The sequence below is a fragment of the Phoenix dactylifera genome, chromosome 14, assembly GCF_051530095.1.
Source record: "Phoenix dactylifera cultivar Ajwa chromosome 14, Ajwa_hap1_PhDact_Kaust_v1.1, whole genome shotgun sequence".
In the NCBI taxonomy this organism is placed as follows: Eukaryota; Viridiplantae; Streptophyta; class Magnoliopsida; order Arecales; family Arecaceae; genus Phoenix; species Phoenix dactylifera.
The window spans coordinates 25,364,522-25,386,998 of record NC_143203.1 but is presented as its reverse complement, the minus strand read 5'-3'; the positions used below and the strand labels follow the sequence as shown (position 1 = coordinate 25,386,998).

Here is a 22,477-nt window from a genome sequence, read left to right as displayed (position 1 = left end):
TTTACACAAATAAGTGTTCACTGCCATATGCTATAAGTATACACATGTCATTGGGATCTTGGAGTCCATCTCTGGTTCGTATTCTGGCGCTAACAATCTTGTCCAACCCTATCATTACTGCGTGCTTTCGCCAAGGTTCAACATTGGTTCAGCATATCTAGCCATAGCCTATCACAACCCATGATACTGAAGCTTGGGGAGATTGAGAATTATGCCTAGTAATCTCTTAACGGGCTGAAGCAGTTTAAAACCTTAAGATAACATATGCTGCTTTAGGCTTGTTCCATTGGAGATTACTCAAAAAAAACCTTCTTCCGTTGGAGGGTTAAGATTTAATACCCATAATAAATACTGTAAATAAAACAAGGTACCAAGCAGAATCCTTTTTTTTTTTTTTGGGGGGGGGGGGGGGGGGGGGGGGGGGATGAAGAATCATATTAATATATATTAGAAATTGATGTGGCATTGATAGGCTGATGAGGTTTATCATGTAGAACTAAATAAACAAAGGTAATTGGGTCCATGTATATGAGTTTGAATGTGATACATCCCTCTTGATAAATTTCAGATGTTGTGTAGGAACTAGTCAGACAACTTAAAATATCTTCTAAAGCTCTTGAGGGGAAAAGACTCATTAGAAAAATATAGTTAGCGTTTGAAATTGCAAAGATTTGCCAATTGTCGTGAGATCTTACAAATCACAAGCACTGTGCTTGAATTCCAGGATTGAAGAAAAGAATTTTTTTTTTCGCTTGGGAATGTTATGATGTTAATGTGATGTAGAAGTATCTTAGTAGTATCACGTTCGAAAAATCTCCACTATTAAAATATAAGTTACTAAGATTTTGTCCACCATTCGTGAATCTTTTTCATTACCATCTATTAGTCTATGCAGCGCTCTATTTTTATCCTCTTCAAATTAAATATACCCCTAGTAGCTCTTGCTTAAGGGAGAGAAACAAGAGGATTTTACTGGCTAAGACTAAGAGTGAGAATGTATTTATTAGGCATTTAGGCAAGGATTAGAACTATTATTTATTTTTTTTATTCTTACCCTCACATGCACCTCAAGTGCCAAGCTCTGGTTTATAATAATTTAAGTGAAACTAAACATCTGATCATTTCTTTGGCCGGAATTTTATTTTTAGCATCTAAACAATTAATATTTTAAATTTCTTCATATACATACGCTTATATTTTGCAAATACGTATTTTTTTTGAGAAATACATTGATTGATTGCTTATTGCTACCACCTAGGCTTGAACCTCAGAGTTCTCCTATAGAGAAGTGGGTGCCTACAAACTAAGCTAATAACTATTAGCTTTGAACATATAGTTAGTCTTGTATCTTTACGTTATTTATCCTTGTTCTGTACACACTTATTAACAACTCAAGGATTAAACATAAAATAGGCATCTAAAATCAAAGGTCACAAATAAAATTTTCAGTCAATAAGAATTACATATAGAATGACAGTGAATCCAGTAGGTACATCTTAGTTACTCCTAAATTGAATGTGTAATGGTAGCTTTTGGTGTACGTGAAAAGTTTTTTTTCTAGGCTCACCTAATACTAACTTGACAGTTCAATATTCAACCACCTCTGCTATTGAATGGCTGACATCAATTTCTTCATGCCATGTGGAAAGAGAATTTCTTTGTGTGCACCAAATCAGCATCTCATATCATTACTTCAAAGAAAAGAAAAGAAAAGCTGACACCTTCAATGACCACGCATATCTGGAAACACTAATAGCCTTTTCTTTTAATGTTTCTATCATATTATCACGTAACACTTCAAAAGCTAAGGCTATCTCGCATGCTTTTGGTGTGTGTGGGTTAGTTTGATGCTAATGTTGTCCAAAAAGCTTCTATCTTTTATGTTGAAAGCTTCTTTTTAAAACTATTTTTCATATAAACGAAGACCTCGTCTCATTGATATATATATATATATATGTAGAACATGCTTTCACACTGCTGCTATACTGTTGTTCTCACCATGTCCTTCTTCGTCGGGTTTGACGTGGAGTTTAGATATAGTAAGAGATTACCAGCAATGTCCAAGAAACATATTCCTACAGTAACAATGATGTAATAATCCATGGCTATTTTAACGCATGGACTAGGCCGCACCTAACATCATATTCAGTGATTTGTACTAGAAAATTGCACTGGAGCCATTTTTTTCACTTTCATTTCTGGTGACTACCTTTCACCTTTCAACAGAAGAAAACTTCAAATTGCCTTAGAAGATAGAGGAAATATAGGACCATCCAAATTATTGAGGGTGGTCCTAGCAGAAGATCATCATCACGACGGTCATCAGGCGACACTGATCTCCAATGTCGCTACGTGTCTGGTGGTGGAATCAGATTTATCGACAGATTAAGATCCATGGCTCTTTTTAGGACCATTGATTGATTGGGACATCAGAGATGGTGGTCCTCTGAACATTATGATACTCCTTCACATTTTTGGCGGATAAGACACCTTGTATTTTTCGCTTTAGAAAATAACCAGAGTATGTGTCACCTTGAGCTTGGCATCCGACGTTTTTTTTTTTTTTTGGGCTAGCAGATCTTTGAAGTTTTGAAATCCTGGATCCGTAAAGCCTTTCAGCCAGTCTTAGGAGACAATAGCAAGGGTAGAGATAACTTAATGCTTTAAAAGATGTAACTCGCTGTTAAGTTTCTTGTTAGCCAAATGGAAAATATCCTCTCTTTTTCATGCATATATTGAAACTATAGGCAGCATGAAGATTTACAGAAAGAAAGGCTTTACTTAGGATAATTGAGGTAGAAACATCCATAATATCTTCATGAGCAACCCTAATAATTATAGTGGTTGCAAGTTACCCTCCACACTGAAATATCATAAAATCAAGTTTACTGAAAATAATTGGAAAGGAAAAGGCACTGTGGTAGTAGGTAGCAAGCTGCAATTTGGACGCATAGGTCGACCGCACACATGTCGACTTCCCATGGGGCCATGTCATCAACGTATGTGTCCTATATATGTGGCATTATCAAAGTTGGAGGACTACATTTGTCATCTGTTCTTAGACGGAACAAAGCACCCGTGATTTGGTCCTTTGGAACAAGTTTCCTGGCCTGGACCCCTATGTTGTTACCCTCCAATTCTTCATGACAATGTATCGAATACCTATCCAAAGCTCAAGCAAGCTACTAATAAACAAGGAGAGAGGATGCATGGACCCAATGGACTGTTATAAATAAGAAAGAAGGGGCAGCATCTCAAGCTCTAAAGGTGGTTGCTGGTTCTCTGGAGCATTGGAAGGTGGGTTGTGCAGGATGGAGAAGCAGGGCACGTGCATTACTACTTGACATCTCTCCTTCACCAAGTTAGAGAGTTAGATAGTTCTTCATGTGCCCATCTTCTCCACCATGCCCACCCCACCTAATTAATTTACTGCTAACAGTCGATGCTGAAGATCAGAAAGATTAGATCGTTCGCTGCCGTCGGCAGTAACCATGGTTTGGTAAGCTTACATCAAGCTCGTGATCTGAAGAAAACAGTCCGTCCGTCATGGGTAAATACACTATCAGAAGACCACTCATCTTCTTGATCTCTGTAGAATTCTTTTCCACATACTAATGTTAAATTGCATTATGTAGTTTCCTACGGGATACTCCCTTGTTTTGTTCTTTTTTTCTTCTTTTTTTTTGATGTCGTTTGCTATAGGATCGTTTTCTGGCAATAAGTAAGTATATGGACTACCTTAAGTTTTGGAGGAGAAGAATTCGTGATACTTTTGTTTTTTGATCCTTGTCTTTCTTTTGTTTTCTTTTCTTGAGCAGATAAATGGAAGATCACTCCATTCGCTTCATGAAGTTGAAAAGCAACAAAGTCAAGAGAAGATCTGATGTGTTTCTTGAGCTAAATCATATTTTGAAGAACAAGCAGCATCATTTAGTTATTTCATACCTATAAAGTGGTTGGTAAATCTGTCTTGAGATTTGGATCGAGAAGAAGCTTATGACCTCATTCAGACTAGCTGTTTTGATACAAGAAGCATTCACTTCTTTGCATCTTTTGCTTATTTTTTGCAGAATTACGGCGATGTTAGGATCTTATATCATATGCATAAATGGGTCTTGCAATATTGTCTTGTACTGCTGTCACAGTAATTCTAGCTAGCAAAACCAAAGCCTGCGCTTTCCATTCACTTGCCACGCCCTCCTTCCTCAACCAATCTCTCAGTCTCCTTTTATGATTCTTGTCTGGCGCCATTTGGTGGACAACCATTTTATGATTCGTTGCCCCAGCCCAGCTAGCTTCCACTAATACCTTTGAGGTCGCTTCAGAGCAATCTGGTTCCAAGATGTACTTCCGCTCTCAGAAATTATATATTTTCGATGATAAGAATTCTTTCTGAATGCAGTTTCTTTTTGGCACAAAAATGCTCAGAAATGGCTGAATGCAGGAAATTCATCCGGCACCAAATTGCTAGGAATAGCCTAAATTTCATTAGTAGAAGTTTGCACTCCAAATTTCTTTTTGATTACACATATTTAGGCTGCTAATATTTTGGGCTTGCACTTCAAGTTTCTATAGACGTTGCAAGTCAGGAGGACTTGATCCTCTATATCACTTCAATTTTTCGGTAGAGAACCATTATGACTACAAATGGTTTATCCAAAAAGCTAGTTTAAGACACAGGTTTAAATCAATGAAAAGTTGTTTTCTGATTTGGAGAGCAATTTAATGGCCAAATATGGTGAGAAGCTGCAGAATTTAATGTAGATGAAATTGATGGAGAACTGCTATATGATTAATATAATGTTTCGATAAGAGACATTGTTAACTTGGAATCAGTTCTTAATCTTGTTGACAAGCTGACAACATTAAAAAATTGTCAACACACGGTCCATTGTTGCCAAAAGTGCTCCTTTACACTGGAAGGAATCCTTGCTACTTTTTTCATGCCTCTCCTTTTGCTGTTTTATGTATAGGTGGCTGCACTTGCGAGCACATGCATTTGTTCATGCATGCCTATAATTTATTAATGGATGCCATCGAATCAGAAATTTAGCTTTTAGAAGTCATGCTCAAGTTTCTGAAATTATGCCACAATTGTAGAAGAAGCTTATTTCTGTGAACTATAGTTTAAGAGACCGAGAGCTTTTTAGTTAGATTTTGAAAAATGAATATTATGATTTAATGAAAATCAAGTGCTTGAATGTGCTTTGAAAGTTTGCAAAATTCCAATCAAGCAGATGATCAAATTTCATTATTCTCTTCTTTCACGTTTCCATAGCTTCTTTAACTTGTTCTCTGATCAACTGAAGTATACATACTTACATACATACATGCATATATATATATATATATATATATATATATATATATATATATATATATATTCTTTCAGAGGAGGGCTAAGGGTACTGAGAAACCATCACCAACTATAGTAATAGGAATATCTTTTCAAATCAAGGAAGAATACTATTTTCGGAGAGATTCTCTATAGAAGTTTGCAAGGCAAAGGTAGCTTCACTTCTCGAGAAAGTTGACTTAAAGAGCAGTTCATCTTGAAATAGTTAATGGTATAAGTGAGATGATTTAGTTAGTAACAAAAAGCTTATACAGAATATAACAGAGCTGGTATGTAACTGTGTTTGTGGTGGCTGGATGTAATTGAGTTTAAGATCGATAGGAGGAGTAGAAGACCAATTTGATCAACTTGTTTTCTAGCTATCAGGAGTTGACTCCTTTTCAATGGCGTCAAGTGTTAATTTGTAAGCCTCCATACTGAATACGTGAAGCATCAAAACTCAGCCGAGAATGAATGAGATACAGGTTCTATCCTTCAGTGCATGATGAAATATTTACTCAGGTTTGAATATTTACTGCAAGGGTTTGCTCGAAAAAGAATTTTACTAAAAGTGATTGGAAAATGAAAATTCAGATGGTGGTACAACAGTGAAGCAGAAAAAAATATCTTAAATAAAAAGACTGTTTATTGACCAAAAAAATAAAATGATTGTTTTTTTTAAGAAAATTAAACAGAAGGATTATTTGCCTAGTTTCCACAAAAGTAAATTTCAGAAGCAAGATCACAAGGCTATAATATTAGAATCCATTTCCAAATCATATACTCTTCCCTAGCCTCCACTTTTTGATGCAAATCTGCACTGCGAACAACATAAACTTCTGAATTAAACTTCAATGAATCTTGTCCCTGCTACCACTACTAACTTTCCAGCTAATTAATAATAAACAAGAATAATGGAAAAGGAAGTTCATAAAGTTGTACAAGATTATATGTAAGAAGTTGATGAAAAAGATGATACTCTTCCAACATGAAGACTTCAGCTTCTTAAAAATGTTCAAAATTGATCTTCACACAAGAAAATGTTTAAAATCAATCCAAATTAGCTCTAGATTCAAACTGCTCTTTAGCTGCAAGCCTGAAGCCTGCAACTTTAAAATCACAGACATGATGCAACTTAGCAAATCCTATTGTTTTTATCTTATGACCAGGTGCTAAATGCAAACAGTATACAATCTAGTAGCATGATTACGTGATGAACTTCAACAATGATTGAGAACTATGTACTTTTTTAGATTGGAATAGCATTTAGTTTCAAATTAAAAACCATAAATCTTAGTATCAATACAACAAAGGCAAGCCAAATTATTCTTAAACGCCAACACTCTCATACTGCAACACGGCATGTTGCTTACCTACATATACCAAAAACATCAAAAAGAATTACAACAAAAAAGAACCCCGTCTTCGACTTTTTCCTAGGGGTAAAAAAAAAAAAAAAAAAAAAAAAGAACACTTTTAATCTTCATTATCCTCTTTTGCTACAGAGGATCTTGCTTCATGTCCTTGAGCACAGGGGACCAATAGCTTGCGGCACCATGCATGCCAGCTGATTTTCCTTCAGGACCAAGGCACCATATGAGGTTGGGACATCTTTTACCTAGCCTCCAATAGTTCATTATCAGAAAAAAGAAGGAGAAGTAGTCTCTTTATAAGAATCTTCCTCCTTTGTCATGTTTCTAATTGATCAGAATGCCGCATTGAAACTGACCTTTTATTTGTTTTACCTTTTATTATCAATATCCATATATTGATAATAATTTCAGTATATAATGATTTGTAACTAGCCAAATTCTGGTTTATTCATTCTTATCATTATGAGTGAATGATGGGGAATCTCCATGTAAATGGATTATTGTAGATGCAAGATATACCTACACATATGCATGAACATTATTCTTGAGAACCATAATTTCTTGCTTCTTTATCGCAAATATCACATGTCAATTCACAAACATCAGAAGATAAAACAAAGATGTGATGGGAGGAATTTCTGCTCTCTTTCTTATCTCCTAATGCTCGAATGACTTGACTTTAAGGCCTCACCTCGTACGCCTGCTACATGAAAATTGGTACAAGAGATTGGTTTCTGTGATATATGGTTGTTTGTCCTAGTAGTTACATCCATCTACTTAGCAATCAGAAATTTGGATTTTGATTCTTGGGTGATGCATCTCCGATAATCTAGTCTTGGATAATAACAGCAGAGATGGGTCTCCTTCCTTTCTCTTTCTAAAAGAAAAGGATTGATTGTTGTGTGAGCCAATATGTTCAAGCCCCATGGCTACTATTGATGTCTGGTCCCTCCTACCATTTCCTTCTCAGACCGAGATGAAAACAAAGATGTCTCGCATCGTCATCACTGACTGAAAAGTCATCCGACCTTTCTTAATTTTCCCAGCTAAAAATAATACCTATTTGAATTTTTTCCATTAATTACATGATCCTCCTCTCCCAGTCTGCAAAAAAAAAAAAAAAGGCCTAGCTATGTCGAATATTTCTTCTGAATTATTGGATCTTTTATTTTCTGATTTTCACGGATGTATTTTCAGTAGCTGCTGCCTTATTTCAAAGGCCAACTTAGGGAATTAAAATCTACGCCCAAATTATTGAGCTAGGCCTTCAAAAATCTTTTCACAAAAACACTTGCTAGTAATGTGCTCTAATTGCGTTCAACAAAATGCACTCTAAAGTCTAAGCTTCTCTTCATGCAGGAAATGGTGTGATCAAATGACTTTACTAGAATCCCATCTTCCTTTCCCCTCCTTTTGAGAAAGGCCATATCAAAATACAGACCGAATCCAGAATTTATCCAAATAGGCTCTGTTGGTGTCCTCAAAAAGATCGATACACCAATAAAGGTCATCTTAGCCTAAATTAGGTCAAACTCAAATTATTTGCAAACATCAGCTCTCTCTTGATGCAACCATGTCTCTAGTTTAAAAGAGGTGTTGGGACGAGCGATTTTTGAAGGTCCAGTCTTTTTCCTAGAAATATGGCCATCTTCACCACTCCATCAGATTGAATCGGAAACCTCTCCTAAGGAAAGAAGAAGTAATTGATAGCTGAGCAAACAACTACGGACCTCTTTTCCTATATTGTCATAATTTGAAACGTTATAAATATCTTAAATCTGCCGAGAACTTCCTAGCTACAAATTAAGTTGTCTGATTAAACATTATATATGACTGAACTACACTAACGAGCTTGAAATTTCAAGTCATATCAATGACGCAGATTCTTGATCCGAATGATTCGTGAGGACATAATTGAATAACTCTATTCATATCAACAATCGCATTAATCTCTCTCATTTTAGAGAGTTTCGAATATTGTTTGATAACATAACAGGTAAGAATGCATGGACTTGAATTGACCCTACATGTGATATGAGGTGAGGTATACTCTTCATGGTTAGCATAACAATAGTGATTTAATTGACCTTGCTGGTATATTAATCTATCAAATCACGATCATCGTACCAATCATGTTGGTCAGGTGACCCCCTTTGCAGCTGATACATGTAGGTACAAACTCCAAACTGTTACTTCCTCGTGCACTGTTTAACATAACATTGACAGATTTATACGTACTCCAATCATTAATCGACGCATCGGAGGTGAGCTCAGACATGGAATTTTTTTTTCCAGCCAATGGGTTCCAGTGTCACGGTTGATGTAATAATGCTCTGAAGATTTATCAATCTGGTGCACCGGAGCCGGGTCTCTCTTGCTTTGGCTCCGCTCCTGGGACCATCTCTTGCCATGATAAAAGCTTATATTTCTCGAAGCTCAAATATTTCACGCTTCTCACTGTTCAAACCCAAATCATCCCATATTTATATTCCATTTACAAAATACTGTTCTCCTCTGAATCCTGTCCATCAGCCACGACACGTCCCTCCCCAAATCTCGAACCTCTATGAAAGAAAAGATCCAGTTACCTTTGCCAGTGCCCTCGCCTTCTCTTCAAGGACCAATTCGAGCCTTCTCGGAACCCAAATCCATTCTCAAATCATCAAGCTCGGTTTCTCCAAAGACATCTTCTCTCAGAACAACTTGGTCGTGATGTATTCTAAATGCGAGGTTCTAGGACATGCACTCAAATTGTTTGATGAAATGGCTGAAAAGAATCTTGTCTCTTGGACCTCCATGATCTCTGGATTGGTTCAAAATAATGAACATGGCATGGGTCTAGAGCTGTATATAGAGATGACGAGGTCCGGGTTTTATCCAAATGAATTCACCCTCGCCGGTGTCTTGAGTGCATGCACATTGATCCTGGCCATTAATTTTGGTCATTGCATTCATTCGATTGCTTTGAAGTTAGGTTTGGACGGGAATCCTTTTGTCGGTAGTTCACTTCTATTGATGTATGCCAAGTGGGGAAACGTTGAAGCTGCAGAGCTTGTCTTTGAGTATATAGGTTATCGAGACTTGGCTTGTTGGAATGCGATGGTAGAGGGGTATGCAATAAATGGATATGTCTATGGTGCGATGAGAACTGTAACTATCATGCACCAGAGAGGATTAATTGCTGACCGGTTCACATACATTAGTGCTCTGAAAGGGTGTTTGACAAGGGGGAATTTGAGTTTCGGGCAACAAATTCACTGCTTGATCATTCAGAATGAGTTTGAAAACAATACTTCAGTGATGAATTCTCTTATTGATATGTACTTTAGAACAGGCATGAAGGACTCTGGAGTGAAGGTCTTTGGTAAAACACGAGAAAAAGATATAGTATCATGGAATACTGTGATATCTGGCTTTGTCCATGAGGAAGATGAGAAACAAGTTGTAGATTTGTTTTCTAATATGTTACTATCTGGTTTGAAGCCTAACCAAGTTACCTTGTCTGTGATATTCAGATTATGTGGTGCTAAAGATGATCTTTCATTAGGACTTCAGTTCTTTTGCTTTGCTTGTCGTCTTGGATACTTGAATGATGCCCTTGTGATCAACTCGCTTATAAATATGTTCTCTAGGTGTTCTGTGGTGGAGAATGCATATTTCTTGTTCAGCAACCTTGCTACTAGGAATCTTATCACATGGAATGAGATGATTCAAGGTTATAACCTTAATGGATATGGCTTAGTGGCATTACAACTTTTTCATAGTATGGTTGGGCTGGGCATTGAAGCAGATGAATTCACATATTTAAATGTATTGGGTGCTTGTCAAGGAAATCAGAAAACAGGTGAGCAAATCCATGCTAAAGTCATCAAGTCTGGTTTTGATTCTTGTAGCTTTGTTTGCAGTTCGCTAATTAATGCTTATTCTAGTTTTGGATTGGTTGGGAGCTCTTTTAAGATTTTCCAACATACCGGGATAGTGGATTTGGTATCTTGGGGGACAATTATTTCTGCATTTTTAAAACAAGGATTTTGTAGTGAAGCTCTTTCACTTGTAAACAGCTTGAGAGAAACAGGTGAGAAGCCAGATGAGTTCATCTTAGGTAGTGCCATGAATGCATGTGCTAATATTGCTCTACTTAACCAAACTAAATGTTTCCATTCACTTGCAATCAAGACAGGATATGAGAAGCATTTCTGTGTAGGAAGTGCAATTATAGACGCCTATGCTAAGTGTGGAGATATCAATAGCTCTAAGCAGGCTTTTGATAGTGTTTCAAGAGATGATGATGCCATTCTCTTCAATACCATGATTTCAGCTTATTCACATCATGGCCTAATCACAGACGCCATTGAGCTCTTTGAGAAGATGAAGTGTGCTAACTTAATTCCTACTCATGCGACATTCGTGGCTGTTATATCATCTTGTAGTCATCTAGGTCTAGTGGAGCAAGGGCAACATTTCTTCAATTCCATAAGCTCGGCTTATGGGATGTTCCCTTCCAAGGATAATTTTGCTTGCTTTGTTGATCTTCTTGCACGAAATGGGCTTATCGAGAAGGCTAAAGATGTCATTGAAAACATGCCATATGAACCTTGGCCTGCTATTTGGAGATCATTATTAAGTGGTTGTCGGATTTATGGGAATAAAGAGATTGGTGAACTGGCTGCTGAGCAGATCCTTAAGTTGATGCCAAACAATGATGGTGCCTATGTCCTGTTGTCTAATATTTATGCCGAAGATGGAAGATGGGAGGATGCAGAGAAGGTGAGGATGAAGATGGAAGAAAAGGGAGTTCAGAAGGCATGTGGATATAGTATAATGGCAACATAAAAGGCTGGCCTGCAAAATGTGGATAAACAAAATTTCTAAGACAACCTCTATAAGAAAGTGAAGAATGCAAACTTCCAATATTTTTGGAGACGAAGATCCTTGAAGTTTCCTCCCTCCTGCAACCAACAAGAAAATGAAAAAAAACTGGTGCTTGAGAGCTCCCTTGAATCAATTTCTGAGAGTTTGAAGGCTTCTTGCTACGGTTATGTGATTAGGGGTTGCAGCAAATCAAGAATACTCTTGGTTCTTTTGCTGATCTACTGGCACCAATGCACTGCTTAAGATGGAGTAAAACTTACATGCAATTTGAACCTTGGCGTACCATTTGGTGATGAACCACTCTGCCAGTGTGTGCTTTGCTGGAGTCAGAGTCGGCTGTTGGCTGGATATTTTAACATGTTAATGCATTGCATAGAGAGTGGGGAATGAGGATGAATATGGAAGAAGTATGTAGGAGGTATCAACTATCAAGTTTGTTAGGTGGAAATATAGGATGAGCTTCACAAATTTTTTGAAAGCCCCATTATGCTATTAGTTGGACCCAAGGATGTAAATGAAGATGCCCTGAGGAAGATAATTGGTAACTAGCCTATGGTTTGTTAGGCCCCCAAGGAGAAATATGGTTCTTATCAAATAATGGAGATCGGCAGATTATCGAGGATGCTTCTATAATCAGTATTTGCATTTACAAGTTTGGAACCAGCTATGAAATTGCCAATGCTTTGGTAATGGATGCATTTGAAGGCATAATTAGTATGTTGCAGTGCAAAGTCCTTTTGCAAACTTGTAAGATCCACAATTCATTATGTTTTTTTATTTTATCCGTTATTTTTCTAATGCAGCAGACTGATTATGACCTTTTCCCCCACTTTTTTCCTTTTCTACGAAGGATTGTGGATGCTGAGGTCTGGAAAGAAAGGATCTGCATGATGATTAAGTTATACTTCTGCTGGCACAGAGGTTTGCCAACTTTTACTTTGTATGTAGAATTTTAACCCAATTCGCCCAGGAATTTTCCAGCCTATATCATTGTGATATTGTCTAATCTTATGAATCTTTTGCCCACTGAGATATGTGATTTTTTCCCTGCAAAATCAGCCTCTAGAATCAAAATAAAGCCAAATGCTCTTACCTATCAGTGGATAATGGAGTGCTGAAAAGCATGAAGTTACTCATATTTCATATATGAACATTGAATAACACATAAAGAGTGTTTTATCTTTCGCAAAATTCATGAGGTGCCAAATGCAGCTAGAGCAACATTTTTCTGTAAATCTTTCTTCTAAATCTACGTGTGCAAAAATAGTCTTCTCAATGGCATCTAAAACCTTCAAGCACTGTAATTTTAATTCAAAGCCAGTACATTGCACCAAAAAAAAAACAATATATTGGAATATCCATTGATCGGTCAATTCAGATTGACACACGGTTAAATATATAATTACAAAATCCATACCAGGACATTCACCTAATTTTGGGACCGAAGCAGAAACAAGCAGTGAATTGAACGGGTTCACGTGCAAAAGGAATGTTTTTCCTTCATTGGCATGTAAAAGAGAATGCCTGGCGGACCAACTTCTCTCAAATCACAGAATTGGCTTATTATTGTCCACATAACACCAGAGTTCTGAACTTAGATGATATAATACTGAAACCAAACTGCAAGAAGAGTAGATGCCAACCTGTCTCAATCAATTCACAGGAACAGGATATCTGCACATGATCTATATATAGATGGTGGTACAGACTACTGTCAGTCAACCAAGTGTCTAGCCCTAGCAATAATCTGGCTCACCTAACTTCTATTTCAGCTTGTAAAACATAATAACTGGATATTATTAAAAATAATAATGAAATATCTTCAAAATTAGATGCACTGGTTATACTTCATTAACAATAGGACTTTAAAGGTGATGAACAGAAACCCCATCCTATCATTGAATGTCGAGACTGGCTTGCCATTTTACTGAACATATCAAGGAATTGTGCCTGCAACACATGCATTAAAAGTATTGTTGATGAAGAGAACAAAGCGAACAAAGCACCCGTGTTTACGTGTTTCCATCAGGATAGTACAATCATGAAGCGGCATCACGTTGAGAAGTTCAACTGCAGAGCATACTTCCCTTTCCTGCAAAGAGCTCTGATCAGTATCTGAAAGACGGAGACCTCAAGTCGAATGTTCATCTCTGGAGTCTTCATCAAGACATCACTAACTACAACGAGGGCCGCCTCCTCTTAGGGTAGAGAGCAAAGATCTTAAGAAGACCACAGAAGGGGTGCATCGAAGCGTTGGAATTCTAAAGAAGATGTCGACGGCATCCTGAAGAAGATTCTCTCAGGAACATCAGATTTTTAAACTTTCTCAAGATGGTCAAGAATCAGAGGGACGTGGGCCCTGAAATATATATTTGATGATGATGGAGTATGCACAGGGGGTTGGATTCGAGTCATAGCTGCGGGGACAGTCAGTCAGAATGGATAGGAAATTGGTTGAGGAGTAGTTGTGTTCTTCAGACACCTTCTTTTCTAGTGTTTATATTGCTTGCAGCCCACTGAAGGTTTGCTGCCACCTGTCGTTTGTATGGGGAGATTGGGAAGAAGGAGAGGCCTTCAGAACATAAATGCTAAGAAAGAAAGAAAAATAGAGAAAAAAAAATGCCACCAAATACCATGATAAAGCTAAATGAGATCAAACTCTGAGAGTGGATAAAAATGAAGCGCAGCTGCAAAAGCTGCAAAACGTTGGGTTATACCTTCAAATTCCACTGAGACCATGAATAGGAATAAAAACATGAGAGTAACGAAAACTAACAACAATGAGAAGGGAATGGCACAGACACCCTAGACTAGAAAAGGAATTGTCATAGAACTAAGCGTTGGAACGGACGAATTTTGTCAGTCCATAGGGGACCTCCGATTGCCGCTGCCACAGCGTCACACAGCGACGGGGTACCAGCCACTGTAGAGGGTGGGGGAAGGGGAGTGGAAGATCGAACCTGGTCCGCTTTATGAATATCCCGGGCCATCGTTTGCGTCGTAATTGCTAGACTGGAGGCTTTCCTCAGGCCAGACCCGGTACCCTAAGTCGCAATTGTTATAGGATCTCTCTTTTTCTCCTAAAGAATTCAGGCCAGGAGTGTATTGGATTAATATCGGCCATGCACAAATGCCCTTACCGATCCACAAATCAAGAAATCCAATTCAATCCTACTAGGTAATCTAAACGAGCACAAAGAATCATACTTACTAAGAGCACCCACATTACTTATATTCAAGTTCGTAAATGAGTTCTTGCATTCGGAGTCAGTATCCCTGAAGCTCGGTGTTGGAGATTGAGGTTTCGACTTGCTTCCTCGAGCTTATAGTAGCATTCCTTCCTAGTTGGCTCCTTGTGAGGGGGAGCGAGAGACCTGTGAGGGGAAGGTGTAACTACAAATATTGAGGGCAAGTATTCAGAATCTGTGGCATCTAAAGAGCTGTAATCTGAAGGGTTGGTTTCAACATTTGATTCTGACATGGTTATCCAAGTAGAGTACAAGTTTTGCATCAAAGGACTCCACACATGCTACGCATGTGACAAAGGCAGAATGAAACAAGCTAACAGCACAGCTGAACAAGGGTTTATTCACCACCCGTTGTATACTAAACATTTACATATCAACTCTGGTACTCTTGATTTGATGTTTAAACCTTAAACCAATTAAAGTTCCTGCGGTTACAAGTGAATCCATTTTCAACTTTATAAGAGCTTAACAAGAATTCTATAATCCATATTCTCAAAAAAAAAAAAAAAATCTATAATCCATCAACATGACTGCCATAGTGCCAATGCACGGTGATTGACTGATGGCTTAGCCATGGATCAGAAGAAAACAGCCAATCTGCATCCGTGCAAATGAGTCATATTTCTTTTACGCACCTTGTATAAAATAGAAACCATATAATTCATGGAGTCAAAATTTCTCTTAGAAGTCCTGTTTCGGTTATCGAGTGTCAATACAACCGAGTCACAGAACAATTTATCCTTATGCCCACAGGACAATTATCGAGAGACGTCCACGAACAAGTATCAATGTAAACGAGTAACATACGGTGCAGCCCAAACAGCCAGTCCATTATCCTCTCTTCATATATGAGATGTCTTAAATTGAGTCAGGCGCCACAACATACGCCAAATATCTAGGAGCAAAGGGTGAATATCTCAAAAGACTGGGTTAATTTGTGGATTCAGCCAAACAGAGTCAAGGAGCCGCCCTCATTGTAGACTCTACTGGCTCGCAACTCAAACACCGTCCCAATATGCACCCAAAGCTCTGCCATAGGAACATTAGCGTCGAAGAGTCTCTTCATTCAATACACTACCACAGTACCCTGATATGGGGGTTTCCAGGCGAAACAACTCACCACCGGCAAAACAACAGAAACCCGCTATCGTTGTAGACCTGTTTCAGTATGCTCGGTAGATACTCTGGCTCAAGCATAAGCAAGACCATCAACAATACATCATCACAAAACATCACCTCTAATATTGAATATCTAACATCATAATGCAGCTTCACCATCAATCAAAATTTCTATAAAAGCATGAAGAATACCCAGATCATCGAATATTGTGTCAGTGGCTTCAACATTTTCTCCAAATGCAGCAACGATCCAATCTTTATAATGCAATGCACTTTCTATAAATCAAAATAAAATTCTTTCCCGTCCATTTTCTTCTTTAAACCAACAACCTCGCACATTATTTTTCTCAGCGTACAAACTTCAAAAGATATTTAAAAAATGATCCAAGTTTCTAAATGTAAAATCAAAAAAGCATGATCAGCGCTTTCATATCACAATATTTGGAATTTGCTACCTTCTATGGATTGGAAGAGCAGAATACAAATGAGAACCATGAAGTCATCATATTCATGATCGTATATCCTCTCTCCAATCCTCTCTCCAGCGGAGCCATCTTTACATTGACGCATATTGAATTAAGATAACATGGATCGATATTTTTTGCAAAGAAAACCACAAAACAGCTACGGAGCAAAATAAATCTTTATGCAAGCCTAATTGATAAGGATGTACAGTTAAAAAAGGGAAAAAAATAATGAATGTCCATCATATATTTGAATGTATTCAAGCCATGAAAAATCTCTAAAAACAGTTGAGATATATAAACTGCGCAACTCCACTGGAATTCACTGAAATCATCAAGGCAATGTTTATGAGCAATGCTAAGAAAAACTGAACTAAACTTCAAACTAACAAGCCTATATCAAATTATCATCCCTGCCACTATCAACCTCTCATGCTATTCGAAAAGGTCGAAATGAACATTAAGCTATATTCTAGCAAGGAAAGCTCATTAAGGACATCAAAATTAGAGATCAGCGAGAAAGTGCACTTGGAAGACAAGGATTTTTTAAATACAACACCAATACCCCTTGCCCAGGAAGAGCCCAACCCTATTTAATTTATAATATGAAGAGTCTGGCACTTTTACAAATTGAACAAAGGGGGGAAGAAAGGGGCTAGAAAGCATTGAAATAAAGGAAACTATTTACATCTTTTACCTAGGTATCAAAATTATTTGTAAGAGCCTCCAAGGGTAAGTAGAAACGGGATTAACTGAGACCTTCTGCAGGAGGCTAATGAATATTATAACATACAAATTTCACATGCAGGCCAAAGGTGTATATATCCAACCGGTGACAATGCCAATAGCTTCAGCGAGAGATCAGCCCGCTAGTCTGAATGTGACAACAGGCATGCTGGTTGGGTAAGATGTGGACATCTTTTTTCTCGCCCATGATGGAACTCACTGATCACAAATTATCTTGTTTGGTAGCTGTCAAGTGGATAGATGGATATGCAGGCATCAGCAGTACCGGCTGCAAGGAGTACTCTGTAAGGATGGAAAGTGAGGCAGTTGACAGATCCTATTCTCTGAGCCATGAAAGTTGGGTAATATCTGATGATGCTCAGCTGCTCTCCTTCTAGGCTAAAGATTTTCACGATCTGCTTGGCTGAGCCACTTGCAATAACTGAAGCATGGCGATGAACCGCCAAGGCCGTAAGAGAGCCCCTATGGGCATCAATAGTGAGATATGCCTCAGTGTGATTTCTTATATCCAAAAACTGAATATCTCCTGCTTGAGATGCACTGACAATCTGCATCCAAATAGTTAAAGATACCATACATTATGCCACCTTTGCCACATAAAAGCACCCAAAGAGACATGAGACACTATAAAAATGCATAAAAAGGATTAATCAACCAGATCTTTATCATCAGGTATAAATTACAGAATAGGTTAGGCGGAAACTGCCATTCTCATGCAGCATAAAATGCTACCAAGGGAAGATATAATCTGCAAGGTGACTTGTGTCCTAAATGCAAAATATAAAATCAAAATTTTAAGTTACTAGATATTTATAGAGATAGGGGTGGCAATCAGATTGGGTCGGACAAAATACAGGCCAGGTCAGATATGCATAGCCACCTTATATAGAGAACAAAGGATTAAAAAAATGCTGTTGCTTTCGCCAGCTTGGATGAGGAATGTAGAACTTTCAAAAGCTGGCATGACATCATCCATCTTCCACATATACCTGCAGGAAAAAAGTGGTGTTCCGGTGCACCAGGCTCCTGCCATTGTGTGGTCTAAGGTTAGATCTACGTAGCCTTACCCCCACATGCAGAAAAGCTGTTTTCATGTTCGAATCCCTGACACTCAAGTCACAATGTACCAACCTCACACCATTGCACTAAGGCCCGCTCTCTACCTCAAGGGAAAAACGAAAAGAAAAAATGCGAATAATTACGACACTAGGATGCAACCTTCAACTCTCTGCATTTGCTCGCTTTCAAAGGCAAGCCCGACAATCTAAAAGCTCAGGAGAAGATTCGCTCACATAAAAGTGAGATAAGGGGAAGGAGGTAGTATAGGTAATATTAATCCTCCAATCTTTAACCAAATGTGAAGCATCGATTTTTTTCCTATTTTTTACTCATTCATGACTTCTAATTCGAAGTCATATGACCGACACCATACATGCAAAAATATAAATTATGTTTTATGTGATGAGCTGCTAATAAGGGGGCAAATTAACTATTTTCTCAAGACAAGAGACCATGAAGTCTGGAATCATCCATGTGCTTAAATCACTTCCCATTTCTTTTCCATCGGCTAACTCCTTTTCATTCTTTATAGGAGATCCCTAACAGCAGCAGCCCCCTATTAAAGAATCTGGAATCTTGATAGTACATTTGTTACTGTTGAGTTAAATTGAAGCATAACTTTAGAGCATGCATCAGATGACCAAAACACCTGTCTTAGTTCCCATGTGATTGAAAAAAAAATTTAAAAGTTATGTTCAAATTAATATCCTGCATTCTACCCCCTCTTTCTTTTCTCTTTCTCACTGCTTACAATTGAATTTTATAGATTATAGCTCTTGAAAACCACAAGAACAGGAGCAAGAGTTGGAACAAGCAACATAGCAACGATAAGCTACATTTTCTTCTGTAGACCAGTAATGGAGCAGGAGGACATTTTTGAAATGGGTCTAACATCATAATTTAATCATTCCAAACTCCTAAGGTCAAGACAGTTGTTAATATGAACATAGAAAATATTATAAAACAAGCTAGTTGATGAATGTTGTTACCTTGGCAGGATCAAGACCAGGTTGAAAGCCGAGCCCAACAACTCTTTCCACTCTTTGAGTATGTGGTCTTGCTGTACAGACAAGCCTACAACACCAGGCATGACTAATAATCAGATACAATTCTGAGAGGCACAATTTGTCGTTCAAGGAAAATTTTGGAATAACCATCACAAATAAATAATTTAGCTGTCTGGTGATCGGGGAGATTGAAAATAAAACAACTTTCTTAATATTCAGTTATTCAGGAAATAGTTAACCAAATTTATCACAGCCAGAATTCTGTAGAAAGTATGTGGATTCTCACATCTCAGGAGTACGAATATCAAATATCCTAACAGAACCGTCCACAAAACCAGCTGCAAACTGACCACCATGAATTTGAGAAGCAGACTGGAAAAAAGAATAAAAGAAGCTCAAGTCATTTAAAATGCAAAGCAAGGTAAAAAACTGATGAGAGAGTGGGAAGATAGTTAGAATGCCAAGGTTTCATATGTGTGTAGGCTGACAAGCACAGACAATTCAGGGCAAATGAATATAGTATTAGGTCACAGGTGCACTTGTGACACAATGCTTTCTTACCAGCACATCTCCATAACCAGAGGGGGGATTCATTAGTTGATCTCTCTCTCTCTCTCTCTCTCTCTCTCTCTCTCTCTCTATATATATATATATATATATATATATATATTAGTAGAGATGGAAAAACACTCACCAGTGACGATATGCTGCTGTCTGATGATGATGGAACGGAGCTAACAAGTTGTTCTTTGTCCATATCCCAAAGCACAATAGGTGATGCCTCGCCAGAAGCGTACTACAACCAAAACATAAGAGCGGAAGTGTTCGTCTATGAACCTCACAAGCCAAGTGTGATACTGTAGTAATATAAGATTACACAAGACTGAAATGGAGTAATACCAAGTAACCGGACTGCTGCTGCCAGTCCACAACTGCATTCATACTGCGAACACCAGACTTATGACCTTGAACTGAAGAAAATGCCGTTACAAGTTTCTGTTTGCCTTTTATAGTATAATCTTTCCATACACGAACATTTCCATCACCTGCATTCAACATGCATATTCAGAACAAACTATCAAACAAGTCTAGTGCAGGAACATGCCCAAGAATTGGATCCTTCCAGTATCTAAAAGTTTGTTCATAATTACAACCAATTTTAAGTGTTGGATGAGTGCTTATGGATAAACCGAAGGGTCCAGGACACATAGACTACAACTACCAGTTGCTCGCTAGTTTTACCAACAAACAGCTTACTTGAAGCAACAAGGAGCAAGCTGTCGTCAAGTTCATTCACAAGGCAGAGCTTAGAAATTCCTCGATCAGATAAATCATGATTGTCGAAACTGTTCAAAGGTGTAGCTTCCTCATAGTTCCATACCCTGGGGAATTGATATATCAAGCTTTAGAAAAGACTAGAATAACTGTAACATGTAATCAACCAATATAGAAGATAAAAGATACTGCAAGTCGATATCTTGAAATTAGAAGTACATGAAATTCTATATTATCAAGTAACATAAAATATTCTTTTCCAACTATTCAGTGGCATAGTGAGTTTAATCATAAAACAAAAGCAAACTTAAAAGACCAAGCACCAATTAGCGAATATAAATTAACCTTCATAAACTCGGTCTTCAATTTTGAAACTTATTATTGCTTTTGTCTAGGCTAATAAATTGCTTTGTGTTTGTGTAGAGAAGTTGCTGAAATCAACCAAACATGGTCAGCTATTGGCATAAAAGAGTGTCCTAGTGCACAAGGCTCCCGCCACTGTAGGTCTAGGGAGGGTATGTTGCATGCAACCATACCCCAATAAGCAGATAGGCTGTTTTCATATTTTGAACCCGTTAACACTCAGGTTATAATAAAGCAACCCTGCAGTTTAGCCAAGGCCTTCCCTCCATTGGCATATGAAACAAAAGAACGATCAGCATAAACCACAAAGAACATCAAAATATTTCTATAATTACACTACTTGTAAAGAATACAATTTCCTGGCGGGTATTCCAAATGCTGTGGTCAATATCTAAAGCTGACCAATATAGCTCCACACTCTACCTGAGTACAGAAAATGTCCAAAATCAACTAGTTTAAATCTGAAACCTCAAAAATTCCATCATACTTGCTTCATACAAACAATGCTTAATGTTGAGTACGTGCATGATCTCATTTCTTTCAACCTTGCAACCAAAGCCTGACTGTCCTCCCATGACCCTTGTTGTGGGGACAAAACAATCTTAATCAATTCTCAATCTTTTCAATCCTCAAATAGTGCTACACATGAGCTCTACATGGAAAATCCACTGTTAAAATTTTCTTGCAAAATGATTATAACAATGCATGCAACAGCCAGCCCCTATATTTATGTCTTCTCTGAGCAGAACAGGCACTTATCAAAGACTAACCATTGATCAGATTTTATTTGTTAAAAGACCATGATAGTTCTAATATAGACCTCCCCCCCCCCCAAAAAAAAAAAAACAAAAAACATTACAATAAGAAATAATTTACTAACAAAACTTGATATGAAAAGTTTGACCAAGGGCAACCACAATTTGTTGCATATAACAGATATGAAAATCACTCTTTCCATACTAAGTTGCCATTTTATTTTTCTAAAAGGGAAAAAAGGAGCATGGATAGACAATCTACCTCACTAGCAGCATTCTGAGACCCCATCAACCTGACCTGGTCAACCAGGTCAACATGTCACCTGCTAGGTGCAGCAGGTTGGGATCACAACGGCTTGGAAATAGCTTAAACCCATTCAAACTAGTGACCTGAGCAAATTAACCTTTTGAACCATCAAGGTCAAAATTTAAAACCCATAGGTCAACTCGTATCGAAGGGGCAGTATGATGCCCTATACCCTACCTTGGCTCCATCACAAAGAAATCTTGATTTCTCTCTCCATTACATGCCATCATCATGGGAAACACCAGGAAGTTGGGTTGATGATCAAAGCAGTGAAGAGAAGTGAGACAACCAAGGGCTTGAGATCATGGTGGAGATGGGAAGGGACACTGAGGGGAACCGATGGCAAGGCCAGCTTGATACTGAAGTGGCGAGGAGGATGTGCTAAGGGGCATGACCTAGATGATGATAAGGTGATGCCAAAGGAGAGGAGTGGGTTGTTTGGAAGATTGACACTGAAGGAGGGGAAGGCAGTCATATTGGGTGCTTGATTGCAACAGCCATGGCAAAGGCAAAGAAGGCTAAAAGGGGGACCAAAGAAGATAGTAGGAGAAGG

The 22,477-nt window shown here is 38.0% G+C and overlaps 2 protein-coding genes and 1 long non-coding RNA gene across 5 annotated transcripts in view; 2 read left to right on the top strand and 1 right to left on the bottom strand.

Moving 5' to 3' along the window:
- Nucleotides 1-3,075: 3,075 nt before the first annotated feature.
- On the top strand, nucleotides 3,076-4,186 carry LOC103708867 (uncharacterized). The gene is made up of 2 exons (XR_604369.5): nucleotides 3,076-3,550; nucleotides 3,819-4,186. It is a non-coding gene; the product is annotated as an uncharacterized LOC103708867 (long non-coding RNA).
- A 4,780-nt stretch (nucleotides 4,187-8,966) lies between these two features.
- Nucleotides 8,967-14,115, top strand: LOC103708868 (pentatricopeptide repeat-containing protein At4g13650-like). Its single transcript, XM_017843269.5, has 2 exons — nucleotides 8,967-12,327; nucleotides 12,431-14,115. The coding sequence occupies exon 1, from the start codon at nucleotides 9,118-9,120 to the stop codon at nucleotides 11,539-11,541; it is 2,424 nt and encodes an 807-aa protein (XP_017698758.3). The 5' UTR covers nucleotides 8,967-9,117; the 3' UTR covers nucleotides 11,542-12,327; nucleotides 12,431-14,115.
- Nucleotides 14,116-16,915: 2,800 nt separating this feature from the next.
- Nucleotides 16,916-22,477, bottom strand: part of RAPTOR1 (Regulatory-associated protein of TOR 1) — a 29,861-nt gene continuing 24,299 nt past the window's right edge. For all 3 annotated transcript variants that reach the window (XM_008793968.5, XM_088710865.1, XM_088710866.1), the window contains 6 exons: nucleotides 20,482-20,606; nucleotides 20,125-20,270; nucleotides 19,919-20,020; nucleotides 19,511-19,596; nucleotides 19,207-19,291; nucleotides 16,916-17,706 (listed from right to left, as the gene is read on the bottom strand). In XM_008793968.5, coding sequence (XP_008792190.2) covers nucleotides 17,368-17,706; nucleotides 19,207-19,291; nucleotides 19,511-19,596; nucleotides 19,919-20,020; nucleotides 20,125-20,270; nucleotides 20,482-20,606 — 883 coding nt within the window. In that variant the 3' untranslated portion in view covers nucleotides 16,916-17,367. The remainder of the gene's footprint in view (nucleotides 17,707-19,206; nucleotides 19,292-19,510; nucleotides 19,597-19,918; nucleotides 20,021-20,124; nucleotides 20,271-20,481; nucleotides 20,607-22,477) is intronic.